This window comes from Schistocerca serialis, chromosome 7 (assembly GCF_023864345.2).
Source record: "Schistocerca serialis cubense isolate TAMUIC-IGC-003099 chromosome 7, iqSchSeri2.2, whole genome shotgun sequence".
In the NCBI taxonomy this organism is placed as follows: domain Eukaryota; kingdom Metazoa; phylum Arthropoda; class Insecta; order Orthoptera; family Acrididae; genus Schistocerca; species Schistocerca serialis.
In genome coordinates, this window is record NC_064644.1 from 195059925 (window position 1) to 195077419 (window position 17495).

The following is a 17495-nucleotide window of genomic DNA, read 5'->3' on the forward strand; positions in this document are numbered from 1 at the left end:
CCATCCGTTAGTGCGTGTGCTTTTGTTTGGTCAATCCAGTGTGTTCGTCGTTGTTTTGGAGACCCTTCAATTCTCGGAATCTGTTTCATCATGCAGTTATTCCGCGATAATTTACTTATATGGGCAGTTCCTCCGACGGATTAACTTCCTTTTCGGAATTTTTATATTTTTTCTTGGTCTGACTTTCTGTGGCTGTGGCCATGTGTTTGAAAAATTTAACGAGATTTCAGCTCGTCGGTTTTCCACTCTTATGCTACACTTTTAGGGCTTAAATTACATTGCCGTCACATGTGTATCGTGTTTTACAGCCATTCCGGATCTGATCTGCATTTCGGGCGGTGGAGCAAACCTTTTGTCGACTATATGTGTGTTGTGGTGCGTGTTGTAGTTCTTCTAGTTCCTTTTTCTATCTACTGTGTGGTGTTACCATGAATCTGAAGTGCTTGTGCGATTCCTACTTTAAGAGACTCTAATGATTTATAAGCGCATCAGGCAGTGTATCTGATTATTTGTTTAACGCACGTAGTTATTTAAAGCAGGACTAACCATTGTTATGTTTTTAAATAAATGTGTGGCGCTTTTCTAATTTGATTACGTAAAATAAATATTAAATCTTGTTTTTATTAAATTTCACTATTAATGTTTTATCTCACGTATCTCAATCTCTGTTTCATAGGATACGTTCTACAGCGTTTGTAGCTTATACAGTTCATCCAAGCCTGTTTATTTAATTGCTTGTTAAGTAAAATTTCAATTTTATGAAGCACATTCCCTGAGAATAGATCAATTGCCTGACTGAGAACAGAATGCACACTCTCATTTGTTGAGAGAGCCTTATCCTCCGTTTGGTTAAATTAAAATCATTTATTGTACGCGGAATTTTAATAGCTACAGTTCACGATTTTCACAGATACCGCTCATAATCTATACAGATACCTTTCATGTGGCGACCGTACACCGTTCATTTATTCTCGATCCGTTCTTCTTAGAATAGAATACACTCAGAGGGCCTGTCAGGTGTACCGTTATGTCTGCACATTATAGAGACCTTGTACGGGATGTGACTACCGCTGTGGAAATGCGCAACTGTTTGGAAACCACTGTTTTCGTGCAAGATGAAGTGCCACCTCATGTCGCTCGTCCAGGAAGATCTGCTTAATACACCTTCCACGAACGTGTTATCTCCAGAGTTTTTCCAGATGCGTGGCCTGCAAGAACGCCTGATCTCAATCCATGTGACTTTTGGCTCTGTGAATATCTAAAAGCATGCGTTTACACGTTTACATCATTGGCTTCTACTTGAGTTAAAGGCCTTTATATAGGAACAGGTTGCTCAGATCCCACCGGAAATGCTGTAAGCAACTGTTGCTCACGTCGTTTTACAGACGCAGCATCTCGTCGAGGCCTCCGGCGCCCACACTAAACAAATTATGTAAGTGACAGTTAATAATAACATCAACATTATGCGTTTTTCACTTGTTTCACCTTTTCATCCTTCGTCACATTCCTCATCCATTACATATGGAAACGCTCCTGTAAGTCTTTCTTGCATTCACAGAGCCACATTTGCACCTGATGGCCAAAACTCGAAGTAATTTTTTTCCAGCGTAAATCGATTACGCAATAACGCATTAGAATATCTACCAAGTTCCGGAGTCATACGATAATTACAGCCCTCATTGGACCGAGATGTTCTAATATTCCAGTTCACGACTTGTTAGATAATCGTTGCTGGTGATCTGACAAGGAACCCAATCAGTGCGAGGCCGCAAGAGGCCAGTGATGTTTACGGTGTTTGACCCCCCCCCCCTCCCCACATATCGTCTACCATGCAACCACAATATTGGCTACTGATGACAACAGGGGGCATGCTTGGAGGTATCCAATGGTGAGAACAGCAAGAGGCTACGGAGAGTAGTTGAACTGCTTAGTCAACGAGTAAATCACAACAATGCTATAGTGCTAGTGATATTGATACAAAGCAGGACATTACATTGCATTACATCTACAACAACGCTTACCGAAGTTGACATTGCGTCAGAAAGGAACCCAAGAAATTTCGCAGAGTGAGAAAGAAATGGCAAATAATATATGAACATTTCTGCAAGATGAGTCAGTGGAATGTGTGATGCCGTATGCGCTGGACTGTGCAGTGTACATGAGGAGCAAATTTTAACGATGTTTGCTTAACAAGTGAAAGTTACAGTGTAAAAGGTGTAGAGCCATGTAGTTCATCATCCTTGTCGGACTGGGGGCCACAAATTAGGTAAATGGAAGACCATCTGCACCATAGTAAAAAAGCAATTAGGATTTCGAATAAGTCCTCAGCAGTACGACCGTGTGGCAACGGCCTTGCCGCAGTAGCTACACCGGTTCCCGTCAGATCACCGAAGTTAAGCGCTGTTGGGCGTGGCCAGCAATTGGATGGGTGACCATCAGGGCCGCCATGCACTGCTGCCATTTTTCGGGGTGCACTCAACCTCGTCATGCCAATTGAGAAGCTACTCGACCGATTAGTAACGGCTCCGGTCAAAGAAAACTATCTTAACGATAGGGAGAGCGTTGTGCTGACCACATACCCTCCTCTCCGCATACTCACACGAGGATGACATAGTGGTCGGATGGTCCTGATGAGCCACTTGTGGCCTGAAAACGGAGTGCTTAATATGACCGTGTATTGCATAAGAAAAAGTACGGATAATAAAGAGAAAACAAGGTGCACTTATTTCCTCTCCTCAGAATAGCAGTTGCGTCCTATGTCCTCTTGCTGGATATATTCCAATCTCTGCTTTCCGCTACAGTTTCTTTCCTCTGTATCTTCTTCTAGTACCATGAAAGTTATCCCGTGATGACTTAGCGGATGTCCTACCACCCTGTCCCTTCTTTTTGTCATTGTTATCCACATATTCTTTTCCTCGCCGATTCTCTGGAGAACCTCGTCATTCCTTACCTTAACGGTCCACCTAATTTTCAACAATCTTCTGTAGCACCACACCTCAAATGCTTCGATTCTCTTCTTTTTCGGTTTTCCCGCAATCCACGTTTCACTACCATACAATGGTGTGCTCCAAACATACATTTTCAGAAATTTCTTTCTCAATTTAAGTCCTATGTTCAGTCTAGCCTGCTTTTTATGTCATCCTTGTTCCGTCCGTCATGGGTTATTTTTCCGCATAGGTAGCAGAATTCCTTAACTCCACTACGGTCGCAGGTTCGAATCCTGCCTCGGGCATGGATGTGTGTGATGTCCTTAGGTTAGTTAGGTTTAAGTAGTTCTAAGTTCTAGGGGACTGATGACCACAGATGTTAAGTCCCATAGTGCTCAGAGCCATTTGAACCATTTGAACCTTAACTCCATCTACTTGGTGATCACCAATCCTGATTTTAAGTTTCTTGCTCTTCTTATTTCTGCCACTTCTCATTACTTTCGTCTATCTTCGATTTATTCTCAGTCCATATTCTGTACTCATTAGACTGTTCATTTCATTCAGCAGATCCTGTAATTCTTCTTCACTTTCACTGAGGATAGCATAGTCATCAACGAATCTTGTTATTGATGTCCTTTCGCCTTGAATTTTAATTCCACTCTTGAATCTTTCTTTTATTTATCACGCACATCAAATTGCGCGCGACATGGATTACAGTGATTTCAAGGGAAGCAGTGGATGGTTGCGTAACTTCTAACAGTGCTACAGAACTGGAAGACGTAAGATAACGAAATTTCAAACAAAGCGTCAACTTGACGATGCGCAGCAATCTGCAGAATCGGCCCGAAAGTTTTTAGATGAGATAAACTAACTAATCCCATCATCCAATAAGGAATTCAACTCTGACCAATCGGGATTTGAAGCGGAAATGCGTATGAAAGCAACCCTGGAAACCAGAGGTACTAAGAGAGTTGTATCAAGATTAACTAACATCAATGCCTTACAGCATTCATATAGAATTATGCCGACTGTTAATCTGGATGGTAAATTGGCTAGAAAGTTATTTAATGCGCTGCGAGAAGCTGGGGGTGCTATGCCCCCTATGATTCTGTCTCGTGTGGTGATGCTGCAAGGGCAGTAGGGAATATGAATGTCAAAGCAAGCGAGAGTGGAAAAATGGGCGTAAGAGAACTACAGCTATGGTATGAACACTGCTTTTGGCCAATAGCGGGTCAAAATAACTTGCTTTTGCTTGATTCCCGGGTTGCGTATAAAAATGACACTCCTTTAGAGAAAAGTATCACTCCCGAAAAGTGTGTCACACTGCAGTTCGTACCACCTGGGGCCACTGGACAAATTCAGCCTCTGTATGTTTTTCTTCTCACGGTAAGCTCCGCGACAGACTGCTTCGCATTCGGTTGCATGCCATCACATTCCATCACTTCTCATCACCCCGTTACACCAATATGATTCCATACGCATTCTAGCTGAACGTCCTGCACGGTTTGTAACCTCCAAGGAGTTCACCTTCGATTTTACTAGTGTGAGCCTCTGTGATCACCTGGCCCGCCACTTATCATTCGTTGATCGTGGTGCAAGTAAATGGTTTGCTTTGAAGATTTCTTGAATGTCATCGATGTCCATTTCGTGAAGTGTAATACATGCATCCCATCAAAGGTTGATCTCTGCACCTCCTGGTCTCTCGTTTTCTTTGGCCCTCCTGATGCACATATTTTTCCTGTCATAATTGTTAACACAACTCTTTCAAATAAGCCTTACTGAAGACTGAACTTGCGACCTCGCACTCAAGGGGTTCCTTGTAAGTCGTGCACAACGTAATTATTTCTCTCAACCTCGGGCGTGACTGTTTGCTAAAAGCATAATACATGGTGATAGTGCAAGTTGGCCGATTGCCAGACGGGTTTGCGGGGAGCGGAGGAAGCTAGCCGGGCCTATAGATCGACCGCAGCGGGTGAAGAGTCATGCACCCCGCCTGCTTCCCACAGTGCAGGCACGTTAACCGTGCTTCATGCCTCCGCGAAAGCAGAAGTCACGCACAGGTGTAAGGATCGCCAACATGTTGTTCGCAATTGTAACTGAAACTGTCTTAGGTATTGACGTGTTTAAAAAGGATCCTAACCGCAACAGTTGTATTCTAGAATAAAAATCTCTGAGACCAGTGAAGTACAAAACAGGAACACAGCAGACAACAATGGTAACCTCGTACTGTTAGCTAGATAATATGGCTGCAATCAAACAACTACTGGCTGAGGCCTTCCATCAGGCCTATGGAGCAGATCAATCAATGTACAGTTAACAGACGGTAGTTTATGTACTATATTCCAGCCCACGTTGCTGGTGATCGGAGCCGTGCACGACGTAAGGATTTTTACCACTCCCAACGTGCCTGTTGGCATAGTCGAAAGCACCATCGCGGTTGAGAGGGGCCTCATCCGTGAACAATACAACATAGGTAGTTAAGTAATGCAGTAATGCACTGGATAAACCACGTACATTCAAACTCATTTAACCCCAATCCTCGCGCACATAGTTTATCGTGAGGGAGTTATTGTTACCACAGCAGTACTCTTCACACAGTATTATTCGAAGTTCTAACTTCAGAGGCGAGCTGACCAGTGCTTATTACGGAGTCTTGTGCCACACGGTCCACCATTGTTGTTGTTGTTGTGGTCTTCAGTCCTGAGACTGGATTGATGTAGCTCTCCATGCTACTCTATCCTGTGCAAGCTTCTTCATCTCCCAATACCTACTGCAACCTACATCCTTCTCAATCTGCTTAGTGTATTCATCTCTTGGTCGCCCTCTACGATTTTTACCCTCCACGCTGCCCTCCAGTACTAAATTGGTTATCCCTTGATGCCTCAGAACATATCCTACCAACCGATCCCTTCTTCTAGTCAAGCTGTGCTACAAACTCCTCTTCTCCTCAATTCTATTCAATACCTCCTCATTAGTAATGTGATCTACCCATCTAATCTTCAGTATTCTTCTGTAGCACCACGTTTCGAAAGCTTCTGTTCTCTTCTTGTCCAAACTATTTATCATCCACGTTTCACTTCCATACAAATACTTTCAGAAACTACTTCCTGACACTTAAATCTATACTAGATGTTAACAAATTTTTCTTCTTCAGAAACGTTTTCCTTGCCATTGCCAGTCTACATTTTATATCCTCTCTACTTCGACCATCATCAGTTATTTTGCTCCCCAAATAACAAAACTCCTTTACTACTTTAAATGTCTCATTTCCTAATCTAATTCCCTCAGCATCACCCGACTTAATTCGACTACATTCCATTACCCTCGTTTTGCTTTTGTTGATGTTCATCTTATATCCTCCTTTCAAGACACTGTCCATTCCGTTCAACTGCTCTTCCAAGTCCTTCGCTGTCTCTGACATAATTACAATATCATCGGCGAACCTCAAAGTTTTTATTTCTTCTCCATGGATTTTAATACCTACTCCGAATTTTTGTTTTGTTTCCTTTATTGCTTGCTCAATATACAGATTGAATAACATCGGGGAGAGGCTACAACCCTGTTTCACTCCTTTCCCAACCGCTGCTTCCCTTTCATGCCCCTCGACTCTTGTAACTGTCATCTTGTTTCTGTACAAATTGTAAATAGCCTTTTGCTCCCTGTATTTTACCCCTGCCACCTTCAGAATTTCAAAGAGAGTATTCCAGTCAACATTGTCAAAAGCTTTCTCTAAGTCTACAAATGCTAGAAACGTAGGTTTGCCTTTCCTTAATCTTTTTTCTAAGATAAGTCGTAGGGTCAGTATTGCCTCACGTGTTCCAACATTTCTATGGAATCCAAACTGATATTCCCCGAGGTCGCCTTCTGCCAGTTTTTCCATTCGTCTGTAAAGAATTCGCGTTAGTATTTTGCAGCTGTGACTTATTAAACTGATAGTTCGGTAATTTTCACATCTGTCAACACCTGCTTTCTTTGGGATTGGAATTATTACATTCTTCTTGAAGTCTGAGGGAATTTCGCCTGTCTCATACATCTTGCTCACTAGATGGTAGGACTGGCTCTCCCAAGGTTGTCAGTAGTTCTAATGCAATGTTGTCTACTCCTGGGGCCTTGTTTCGACTTACGTCTTTCAGTGTTCTGTCAAACTCTTCACGCAGTATCATATCTCCCATTTCATCTTCATCTACCTCCTCTTCCATTTCCATAATATTGTCCTCAAGAACATCGCCCCTGTATAGACCCTCTATATACTCCTTCGACCTTTCTGCTTTCCCTTCTTTGCTTAGAACTGGGTTTCCATCTGAGCTCTTGATATTCATGTAAGTGGTTCTCTTTTCTCTAAAGGTCTCTTTAATTTTCTTGTAGGCAGTATCTATCTTACCCCTCGTGAGATAAGCCTCTACATCCTTACATTTGTCCTCTAGCCATCCCTGCTTAGCCATTTTGCACTTCCTGTCGATCTCATTTTTGAGATGTTTGTATTCCTTTTTGCCTGATTCACTTACTGCATTTTTATATTTTCTCCTTGCATCAATTAAATTCAGTATCTCTTCTGTTACCCAAGGATTTCTACTAGCCCTCGTCATTTTACCTACTTGATCCTCTGCTGCCTTCACTATTTCATTCCTCAAAGCTACCCATTCTTCTTCTACTGTATTTCTTTCCCCCTTATACTCTTCCTGAAACTCTGTACAACTTCTGGTTCTTTCAGTTTATCCAGGTCCTATCTCCTTAAATTCCCACCTTTTTGCAGTTTCTTCAGTTTTAATCTACAGGTCATAACCAATAGATTGTGGTCAAAGTCCACATCTGCCCCTGGAAATGTCTTACAATTTGAAATCTGATTCCTAAATCTCTGTCTTACCATTATATAATCTATCTGAAACCTTCTAGTATCTCCACGGTTTTTCCATGTACACAACCTTCTTTCATGATTCTTGAACCAAGTGTTAGCTATGATTAAGTTATGCTCTGTGCAAAATTCTACCAGGCGGCTTCCTCTTTCATTTCTTAGCCCCAATCCATATTCACCTACTATGTTTCCTTCTCTTCCTTTTCCTTCTGTCGAATTCCAGTCACCCATGACTATTAAATTTTCACCTCCCTTCACTACCTGAATAATTTCTTTTACCTCATCATACATTTCAACAATTTCTTCATCATCTGCAGAGCTAGTTGGCATATAAACTTGGACAACTGTAGTAGGCGTGTGCTTCGTGGGCTTCGTGTCTATCTTGGCCGGTCCACCATTATCTCCTCAAATTCTTCTCTGAAAACAATTCTTCCTCGGTAACCAAGGCTACCGCTTTGTAGCTTGAACAATCGATTTGTGCAGATGTCCATTTATGGCGTTTGCCTGATTTACATGTCTACCTGAGCGGAAATTTATTCACTTTCTGTACGAGGGTTATGGCAAATGTTTAGCAGAAATTGAGAATTCATTTACAATATAAGTATTACAACTTTTCAAAATATTTTCCACGAACGCTTACTTATGTTTTCATCCTTCGAAATCTCTTCGAAGACACCTCAATCAAGCTTCTTTAGGGAAGTCACTTAGAGCATTGTTGTAGTCGCGACAGCCTCTACATCAGATGAACAACATTGCCCATGATTTTTTTCTTCGTCTTTTGGAACAGGAAGAAGTCGAAGAGGGCTAGGTCAAGTGAACAGTGTAGGTACGGTAACAAACGCACTTTTTCCTGCTCCAGGAAGTTCATAGTTATGGCATTCGTGAGTACGGAGGCATTGTCGTGATGCAGAAGGTGCCCACTCTTCGTATCTGGGTTCTGCGACCTCTGTGTACTGAATACTTCCGGCAGAAATTCAGTCACATAACATTCAGTATTGACTGTGCCACGTGTGTCAAGGATGAAGGTCCAAGATGACTCTTCTTGGTAAAGAAAGTTGCCACCGTCTTCTTTCCAGAGCTCCTACTTCTCCGAAATTTCATCAGGGAGTTCTTCACATCGAAGGCACATATGAAGAGCGCCTCTTCGTATCCTGGTCATAATGATGTTTCCATGTTTCGTCACCTGTGACAATATTGTGTCTTTGGGCCGCTCTTAGTCGAAATTGTCAAGCATATGCCGACAGCAATCCATTCCTGTGTGGTTTTTGAACTACTGTCGGCGAATGTGCCACCCAACTGTCACGTGTCTTGGTTAGGCCTAAATGCTCGTGAACAATAGTCTGTGTCGCAGTAGATCCAATATAGTCTCTTCAATATAACAACAACGATCTTTAACGAACGTTAGTTGGGACCGTACGTATATGTTCTCACTTTGTTTGCTGCTGTTTTGATAGACGTTTTACTTGGCAAACATTGATTGGTTTGAGAATGGACGTAGCTCGAAGCCGGTCACCGACTAAATAAACATCCATTTTAGTTGCAACTCTGGCTGTCTTTTTTGCATCATAACTAATTATTTACTTATTTATCTGCATGGATTTATTTCATCTAGCAAGATTAACAAGATTAGGCCTTGAGACCATCTCTGATACCTAAGCAAACATCCTTAGTGGGGCAACATTACAATTTGTATGGCACATAATTATTTATGTTAGTAATAATTACTATCAAAATGATCATAATATCAATATATATAGTAAAGACTATATGGAGTTTGAGAAATGGCAGTTTTGTTAACACTGTATTAAGAAATTTGAGCATTACGTTCTTCTCAAATGTGACTAATGGATTCTAACAGGATCGTGTATCAACAGTACAGAAGGAATCGCTATGGAGAAGAAGCTGACTGATCAGACGAAGATCGAGGATAATAGGTAAGACAGTAGATTAGATGAAAGTAAGAAAACATAAATAGAAAGAAATGAGCAGAGCATACATAGTTTATGCTGTGACAGAGATATTGGTCCCCCGTTGGACAGAAAGGAAACAGCTGATATAAGCCGAGAGAGAAGGATCAGATAAAGCTTTAACCTCGTCGTAAACGCAGAGTGGATTAGAGTAAGACGCAGACTAGCGAGTAATTAATTCCGCAGGCGCGTAGCTGAAGTGGACAAGAAAATGAAGGAAGATTTATTGTTATGCAATATGGACGTATCTGATCTGCCACACTTTTTGGCTGCTAATCGGATAAATCACTGTTTACTGTGACATTAGAAATTAAAGATCCCGCTGTGATTAGTTGCGAGACATAATGTAAACGCAGTTTTCGCCGAGGTCTAAAGGAGTGCAGTGGATGAGATATGAAATAACACATAGGGTGTTTCACACATTTAGGGTCAAAATTTTATGTGTGTAGATGCTCCTAAAATGAGCATTTTGAAATACGGAATCAAAGATCTGGAATGAATATTTCAGATCGGTGGAAGTCGTGAACGATAAAGACGTTTGAGGTACGTGTACGTCAACACCTTAGGTGTTATAACAAACATTTGCCCACCGCTTCGATGTTGGTGGCAGTTCCCTAAAAAACGTTGCATAATCGGTCCGTGGAGTGTATCTTTTACTGTTTATGACTGGCGAGGGAGGAGTACTATCCGCTACAGGAACTCCCGGAAACAAGCCGACTGAATGCACGCAGAAAAGTTTTGCAACTGTTTTCATCCTAAAGGGAAACCGTACATCACCCCGGAAAGAAACTTACGGGAAAATCGTTTATTTAAGCCTTGTATTAAAGCCCACTGAATATGCTCTTAAATCGCAGTTCATCATTTTGCAGACACAGATATTACGTACACGGCAAAAGCAATTTGAAACCTGTTTAAACAAAAAGATCCCAGTGAGGACGAATTGTTTGTGTGAAACGCTTCTCGAACAGCCTGCAAACTAACCTCGTTGCTGCTTATGGTGTACGCTCCAGAATCTCTCCTCTTTGAAGGGACTGGTCCTGTCTCTCCGGCCGCCGCATAGTACGTCCTGTAGTGATTCAGTCCGAAGAAGTCAGCAGACCCTGAAATAAAAACAAAAAAACGTAAGGTTTATAGATTATCTCTCCAGAGTCTATGCAACAAAAATACTTACCCGACCATTTTAAGTACTTAGCACGAACAGCAGATCACGATAAACAACCAGAGTACCTCCAAGACACGCAATGGATTATACTTTCATGTAATATTTGTGAGACGCATGCAATACATACGCGGCGTGCTTTTTTCCTTAAATATGTAGCCCTAAGCGTTATGTATTAGTGCATTTTATAGAACAGTGGCCAGGCGTAGATCGAATCCCGTCGCCTCTCTTAAACCGTTAATGTGATGTCATTTCCTCACAGTCCTCGTTGTTTTGCTTTTCGATACATTGGGTCCCTAGTTCCGAAGATGCAAGACCGAGAGTTTGGTGCTGAATATCGGCTCGCTGCCAACCTTAGCGAACAAAAATGTGGTTTTACTGTCTGTTGGAGGAACAGGGCTAGTCTCCTTTCGTGCCCGGATCTCCTTCTAAAGCTGTACAAGGAAAAGTTGTGTTCTCAGGCGCTTTTTCGTTCAGTATCAGGATAACGTTGGCGCAACAGCTACGATATGAAAACATATAAAATAGAATTTACAAGATTCCGGGGTAGACGCCATTCATGAGATTTCTCCCCTTTGTTTTATGGTAGCAAGCAGCTGTCCAAGCGGTTGATTATACTTATATAGCGAGTAAGGAGTTTTAATTAAGTGTTGAATCTTTTTTCTTGCGTCATCAGTGTTCTATCTGGTTTGATGCGGCCCGCTATGAATTCCTCTCCTGTGCCAAACTCTCCATCTCAGAGCTGCAATTGCACCCAGCGTCCTCAGATATTCGTTGTGTGTATTCCAACCTCTGTCTACCTCTCCAGTTTTTTTCCTCTACATCTTCCTTTAGTACCACGGTGGCTATTCTGTGATGTCTTTACACGTGTCCTATCATCCCGTCCTTCCGTCTTGTCAGAGTTTTCCATGTGTTCACTTTTCACCGATTCTACGGAGAACAACCTCATTCATTACCTTATCAGTCCACCTAATTTTCAACATTCTTCTGTAGCACCACATCTCAGACGCTTCGGTTCTCTTCTTTTTCGGTTTTCCCACAGTCCATTGTTTCATTACCATACAATGCTGCCCTCCAAACATTCATTCTCAGAAATTTCTTCTCAAATTAAGGACCATGTTCGATACTAGTAGACTCCTCTTGTCCAGGAATGCCGTTTTTGCCTGTGCTAGTCTGCTTTTTATGTCTTCTTGCTTCATCTGTCACGGTTTATTGTCCTTTCAAGTGAAAAGCTTTCTGCTGTAGGCAGCCTGGCGTTTCATTTTCATTAAGCACTTGAATTAATTCCATGATGTGATACGCAGAGTTTCTGTTTTCGATAGAGTAATGCGTGTATAATGTGTTACTTGATTTGTAGATAGGGCAGGAATGAAGATTGCGGAAGTAAGCCTTTCCTCCTCTTTTGTAAGGCTTTTTTCCATAGTAAGTCTGTATGTACACTCCTGGAAATTGAAATAAGAACACCGTGAATTCATTGTCCCAGGAAGGGGAAACTTTATTGACACATTCCTGGGGTCAGATACATCACATGATCACACTGACAGAACCACAGGCACATAGACACAGGCAACAGAGCATGCACAATGTCGGCACTAGTACAGTGTATATCCACCTTTCGCAGCAATACAGGCTGCTATTCTCCCATGGAGACGATCGTAGAGATGCTGGATGTAGTCCTGTGGAACGGCTTGCCATGCCATTTCCACCTGGCGCCTCAGTTGGACCAGCGTTCGTGCTGGACGTGCAGACCGCGTGAGACGACGCTTCATCCAGTCCCAAACATGCTCAATGGGGGACAGATCCGGAGATCTTGCTGGCCAGGGTAGTTGACTTACACCTTCTAGAGCACGTTGGGTGGCACGGGATACATGCGGACGTGCATTGTCCTGTTGGAACAGCAAGTTCCCTTGCCGGTCTAGGAATGGTAGAACGATGGGTTCGATGACGGTCTGGATGTACCGTGCACTATTCAGTGTCCCCTCGACGATCACCAGTGGTGTACGGCCAGTGTAGGAAATCGCTCCCCACACCATGATGCCGGGTGTTGGCCCTGTGTGTCTCGGTCGTATGCAGTCCTGATTGTGGCGCTCACCTGCACGGCGCCAAACACGCATACGACCATCATTGGCACCAAGGCAGAAGCGACTCTCATCGCTGAAGACGACACGTCTCCATTCGTCCCTCCATTCACGCCTGTCGCGACACCACTGGAGGCGGGCTGCACGATGTTGGGGCGTGAGCGGAAGACGGCCTAAAGGTGTGCGGGACCGTAGCTCAGCTTCATGGAGACGGTTGCGAATGGTCCTCGCCGATACCCCAGGAGCAACAGTGTCCCTAATTTGCTGGGAAGTGGCGGTGCGGTCCCCTACGGCACTGCGTAGGATCCTACGGTCTTGGCGTGCATCCGTGCGTCGCTGCGGTCCGGTCCCAGGTCGACGGGCACGTGCACCTTCCGCCGACCACTGGCGACAATATCGATGTACTGTGGAGACCTCACGCCCCACGTGTTGAGCAATTCGGCGGTACGTCCACCCGGCCTCCCGCATGCCCACTATACGCCCTCGCTCAAAGTCCGTCAACTGCACATACGGTTCACGTCCACGCTGTCGCGGCATGCTACCAGTGTTAAAGACTGCGATGGAGCTCCGTATGCCACGGCAAACTGGCTGACACTGACGGCGGCGGTGCACAAATGCTGCGCAGCTAGCGCCATTCGACGGCCAACACCGCGGTTCCTGGTGTGTCTGCTGTGCCGTGCGTGTGATCATTGCTTGTACAGCCCTCTCGCAGTGTCCGGAGCAAGTATGGTGGGTCTGACACACCGGTGTCAATGTGTTCTTTTTTCCATTTCCAGGAGTGTATTTGCTGGTCGTAACGGCCGAACTGTGGCCAAGGCGGTTCCGTTAGGGCGTCAAATTGGAGGTTAGTATTGGGGCCCCGAAACTGATCGGTACCTGGGCCATCGTGTACCACTGGCCGGCTGCCGTTTCGTTCTCTTAGCACAGGTGGGCATTCGGCAAGCGCCGTTTGAGAGGATTGACGTTTCGCCGTCTTCGTCGGATCTCCCTTTCTGTTCTGTTAATTCATTCTGGTAAGGGCCCCAGACTTAAGAGCAATATTCAAGAATCAGTCGAAAAGGTGTTTTGTTGTGTAGTGGACTGGCCCGACAGCCAATCCACTATGACTGGTAGCCGAAAGGCACGCGTTTAAGCTCACGCAGACTGGCGTGAGGTCAGGAACAGGACAATGTCTTGAGACTTGCAAATAAAGTACGAAGATCTTGGAATACTTAACTTTAATCCATAATTGGTGTACATCGCTCTTGTTGATACGTTAATAACAATCTCAATATAAACTGGTAATGGCGCCTTGCTAGGTCGTAGCAAATGACGTAGCTGAAGGCTATGCTAACTATCGTCTCGGCAAATGAGAGCGTATTTGTCAGTGTAGCATCGCTAGCAAAGTCGGCTGTACAACTGGGGCGAGTGCTAGAACGTCTCTCTAGACCTGCCGTGAGGTGGCGCTCGGTCTGCAATCACTGACAGTGGCGACACGCGGGTCCGACGTATACTAATGGACCGCGGCCGATTTAAAGGCTACCACCTAGCAAGTATGGTGTCTGGCAGTGACACCACATGTTGTAATCCACTCCTTCAGTGGATGAATTACATTTCCATAAGATGCTTCGAATGAATCTCAGTTTTTCCTATAATATAACCTTAGTTTGGACACCATGTTAGCCGGCCGAAGTGGCCGTGCGGTTAAAGGCGCTGCAGTCTGGAACCGCAAGACCGCTACGGTCGCAGGTTCGAATCCCGCCTCGGGCATGGATGTTTGTGGTGTCCTTAGGTTAGTTAGGTTTAATTAGTTCTAAGTTCTAGGGGACTAATGACCTCAGCAGTTGAGTCCCATAGTGCTCAGAGCCATTTGAACCATTTTTGACACCATGTTAAAACGTGGTTCCTCCTACGAAGCTGAGATAAGACAATACAGTTATCGAAAGAAGGGCTCTCTCCCACAATAGGTCGACAAACCACGATGAGGACAGCTTGACTTAATTGAGTATATAGTTTATGATGTTATCCATTACTTTATAACACTTTTAAATTAATTATGTCAATACACGACTAAACTACGAAAATGTTTTTCGTAATGAAATAATGAGAGTCAGTGTTGAATTGTTGGACAGTCACAGTACTCACCTCTAAGGTACTCGATCTCTTCCTGAGTAAAAGTTGGCAGCCTTGAGCGAGGTCTGCCCTCCGCTTCGCTATTGGCGTCTACCCTCTGTCGGACGACTGCCGGATAATCCCCGTCTTCACTGAAGATCGGATGTGCGAAGATGCCATCCTACAGAAAAGCAAATGTTACTTGTTATTGTCACAGCCACCAAACTTAATAATTAAGCGACTGAAAATTTAGCATGAATGCCATTTTATTTGCATGATATTGACTAAGATGCAGAAAAGTGTTTGTGTTAGCCATATGTATGTGGCACTGTAATAATAAGAGTCTATTTTTAATGATGCCAGCTACACTCTAACCAATAGTTCAGAGCATAAAGGTCGTAAAACAACCTTCACGCTATACTTACTTCAAACTGCATGTATCTGTCGACTGCCTCTAAGTCCTCAGTAGAATTACTAGCTGGTTCTATGTTCTGAATGTTAAGTGTGATTCCCACACTGCCTGAAATGAAATATGAATAAATTAATGACATACTCCAGCAATCATAATGTTTGTGCCAGGATGAAAACAGAGTCTACTATTAAAATACACCGTCCAGTCACGTTAATGTGATCTACGCCTACATTCGACGTCAACGCGCAATAACCACTAACAGTGAGCAGGGGGGACAGCACTACCAGTGGAGGGCGTATAAAGAATGTTGGGGGGACGCGGAAAACAGTGCAGCTGCTGTCGTAATGGCTTTCGGGCCAGGGGTGGAATCATTTCCGAAACGGCGAAGTTTGTAAACTGTTCGCACTCCAGGTGCTTAAAGTACACCTTGCATGGCAAACTGGCGCTATCCAAAACAGGCGCAGGTGCAACTGTGGTGCAGCGTGGGCGTAAACGACGGCTGTTAAAATGTTTACGGTTGAAAAGACGTGCAATCATAGAACAACTGACCGTCCAGATGAACCAAGCTGCCGGTCGCTGTGGCCGAGCGGTTCAGTCCGCAACCGCGCTGCTGCTACGGTCGCAGGTTCGAATCCTACATCGGGCATGGATGTGTGTGATGTCTTTAGGTTAGTTAGGTTTAAGTAGGCCTAAGTCTAGGGGACTGATGACCTCAGGTGTTAAGTCCCATAATGGTTAGAGCAATTTGAACCATTCTGAACCAAGCTGCTGTCAACAGTGTCTCAACACCCCTTAGCGAACGTTGCTGCGTATGGGCCTAGGTAGCAAGCACCTGATTCATGCATCCACGCTGACTGCTGTTCATCGGGACGAAGCTGGAATTAGCCTGCCAGTACCGCAAAATGGACGTCCACTGAGTGCGGCAGGTGGCCTTTTCAGATGAATCCCGTTTTATGAACTATCGGACACATGGCCGCTGGCGTGTAGGTGAAAGGTCTGGAAGCAAATAGCCTGCAACAATCGCCGGAAGGGTCCAGGCCGAAGTAGGGAGCGTTATGGACTGGGGAATGTTTTCGTAGCGTTGCGTTGGTATCTCTTCATTCTGGAAGGCACAATGGATCAACACAAGTATGTATCTATCCTTGGGGACCATGTCCACGTCTATAGGCAGTTTGTTTTTCCTCGGCCGAAGGGCATCTACCAGCAGGATAATGCAACGTATCACACAGCTCGCAGTTTACGGGCATGGTTCGAAGAGCACCAGGACCAATTTACTGTGCTCCCCTGGCCGCCAAACTGCCCGGGTTTAAATCCAACCGAGAATCTGTGGGACCACCTCGATTGGGCTGTATGCACCATGAATTCTAAAGCGAGAAACCTATAGCGGCTGACCGCAGCACTGGAGTGGTCACGGCTCCACCGTCCAGAACCTCACTGACGCTCTCCGTACACGTCTCGCCTCGCAGCGATCCGCGCTGCAAAACGTGGTGACTCAGGCTTTGGACATGTGGTCGCGTTAAAGGGGGATAGGACGTCAAACGGGTCGACTTGGAGCAGGAGAGGCATCACAGGACATTTTAATTTCCACTGTCTATACTTTTACAAGTAAATTCATAAAACTTTGTCAGCATCACCAGGAAGCATTCAGGATTCACATTCATTGCAGTGGAAGTTCGAAAACTTAAAAAAGTAATTTTTTTTTACGTGTGAAATTTCATCATTTTTTCACTTACTAATGGCTGCATTTGTTGCTATAGGTACACTTTTCTTCATAAGTTAGAGAGATTCTTCGATGAATTTTGCACATCGTACATACCATACTCACAGCTGTATGAAACTCTAGAATTTATTTAATTTATGAAAACATGAATGCACTGCTATATTTTAAACTTCATGGTTAAGAAAAACACAAATTTTATAGTTAATTACCTCATTTTTTACCACAGTTTTTAATAGATTTGGAAAATTCTAGAGTTTCATACACCTTTAAGTATGGTTTGTATGCTGTG

The 17495-nt window shown here is 44.0% G+C and overlaps 1 protein-coding gene across 1 annotated transcript in view; it reads right to left on the minus strand.

Annotated features, from left to right (window-relative positions):
• The window catches only part of LOC126412968 (myrosinase 1-like), a 91104-nt gene that overhangs the window by 12578 nt on the left and 61031 nt on the right, over positions 1 to 17495 (minus strand). The window contains exons 6-8 of the mRNA XM_050082860.1: positions 15500 to 15594; positions 15108 to 15255; positions 10728 to 10846 (exon numbers count right to left, since the gene is read on the minus strand). Of these exons, the coding sequence (XP_049938817.1) occupies positions 10728 to 10846; positions 15108 to 15255; positions 15500 to 15594 (362 nt within the window). The remainder of the gene's footprint in view (positions 1 to 10727; positions 10847 to 15107; positions 15256 to 15499; positions 15595 to 17495) is intronic.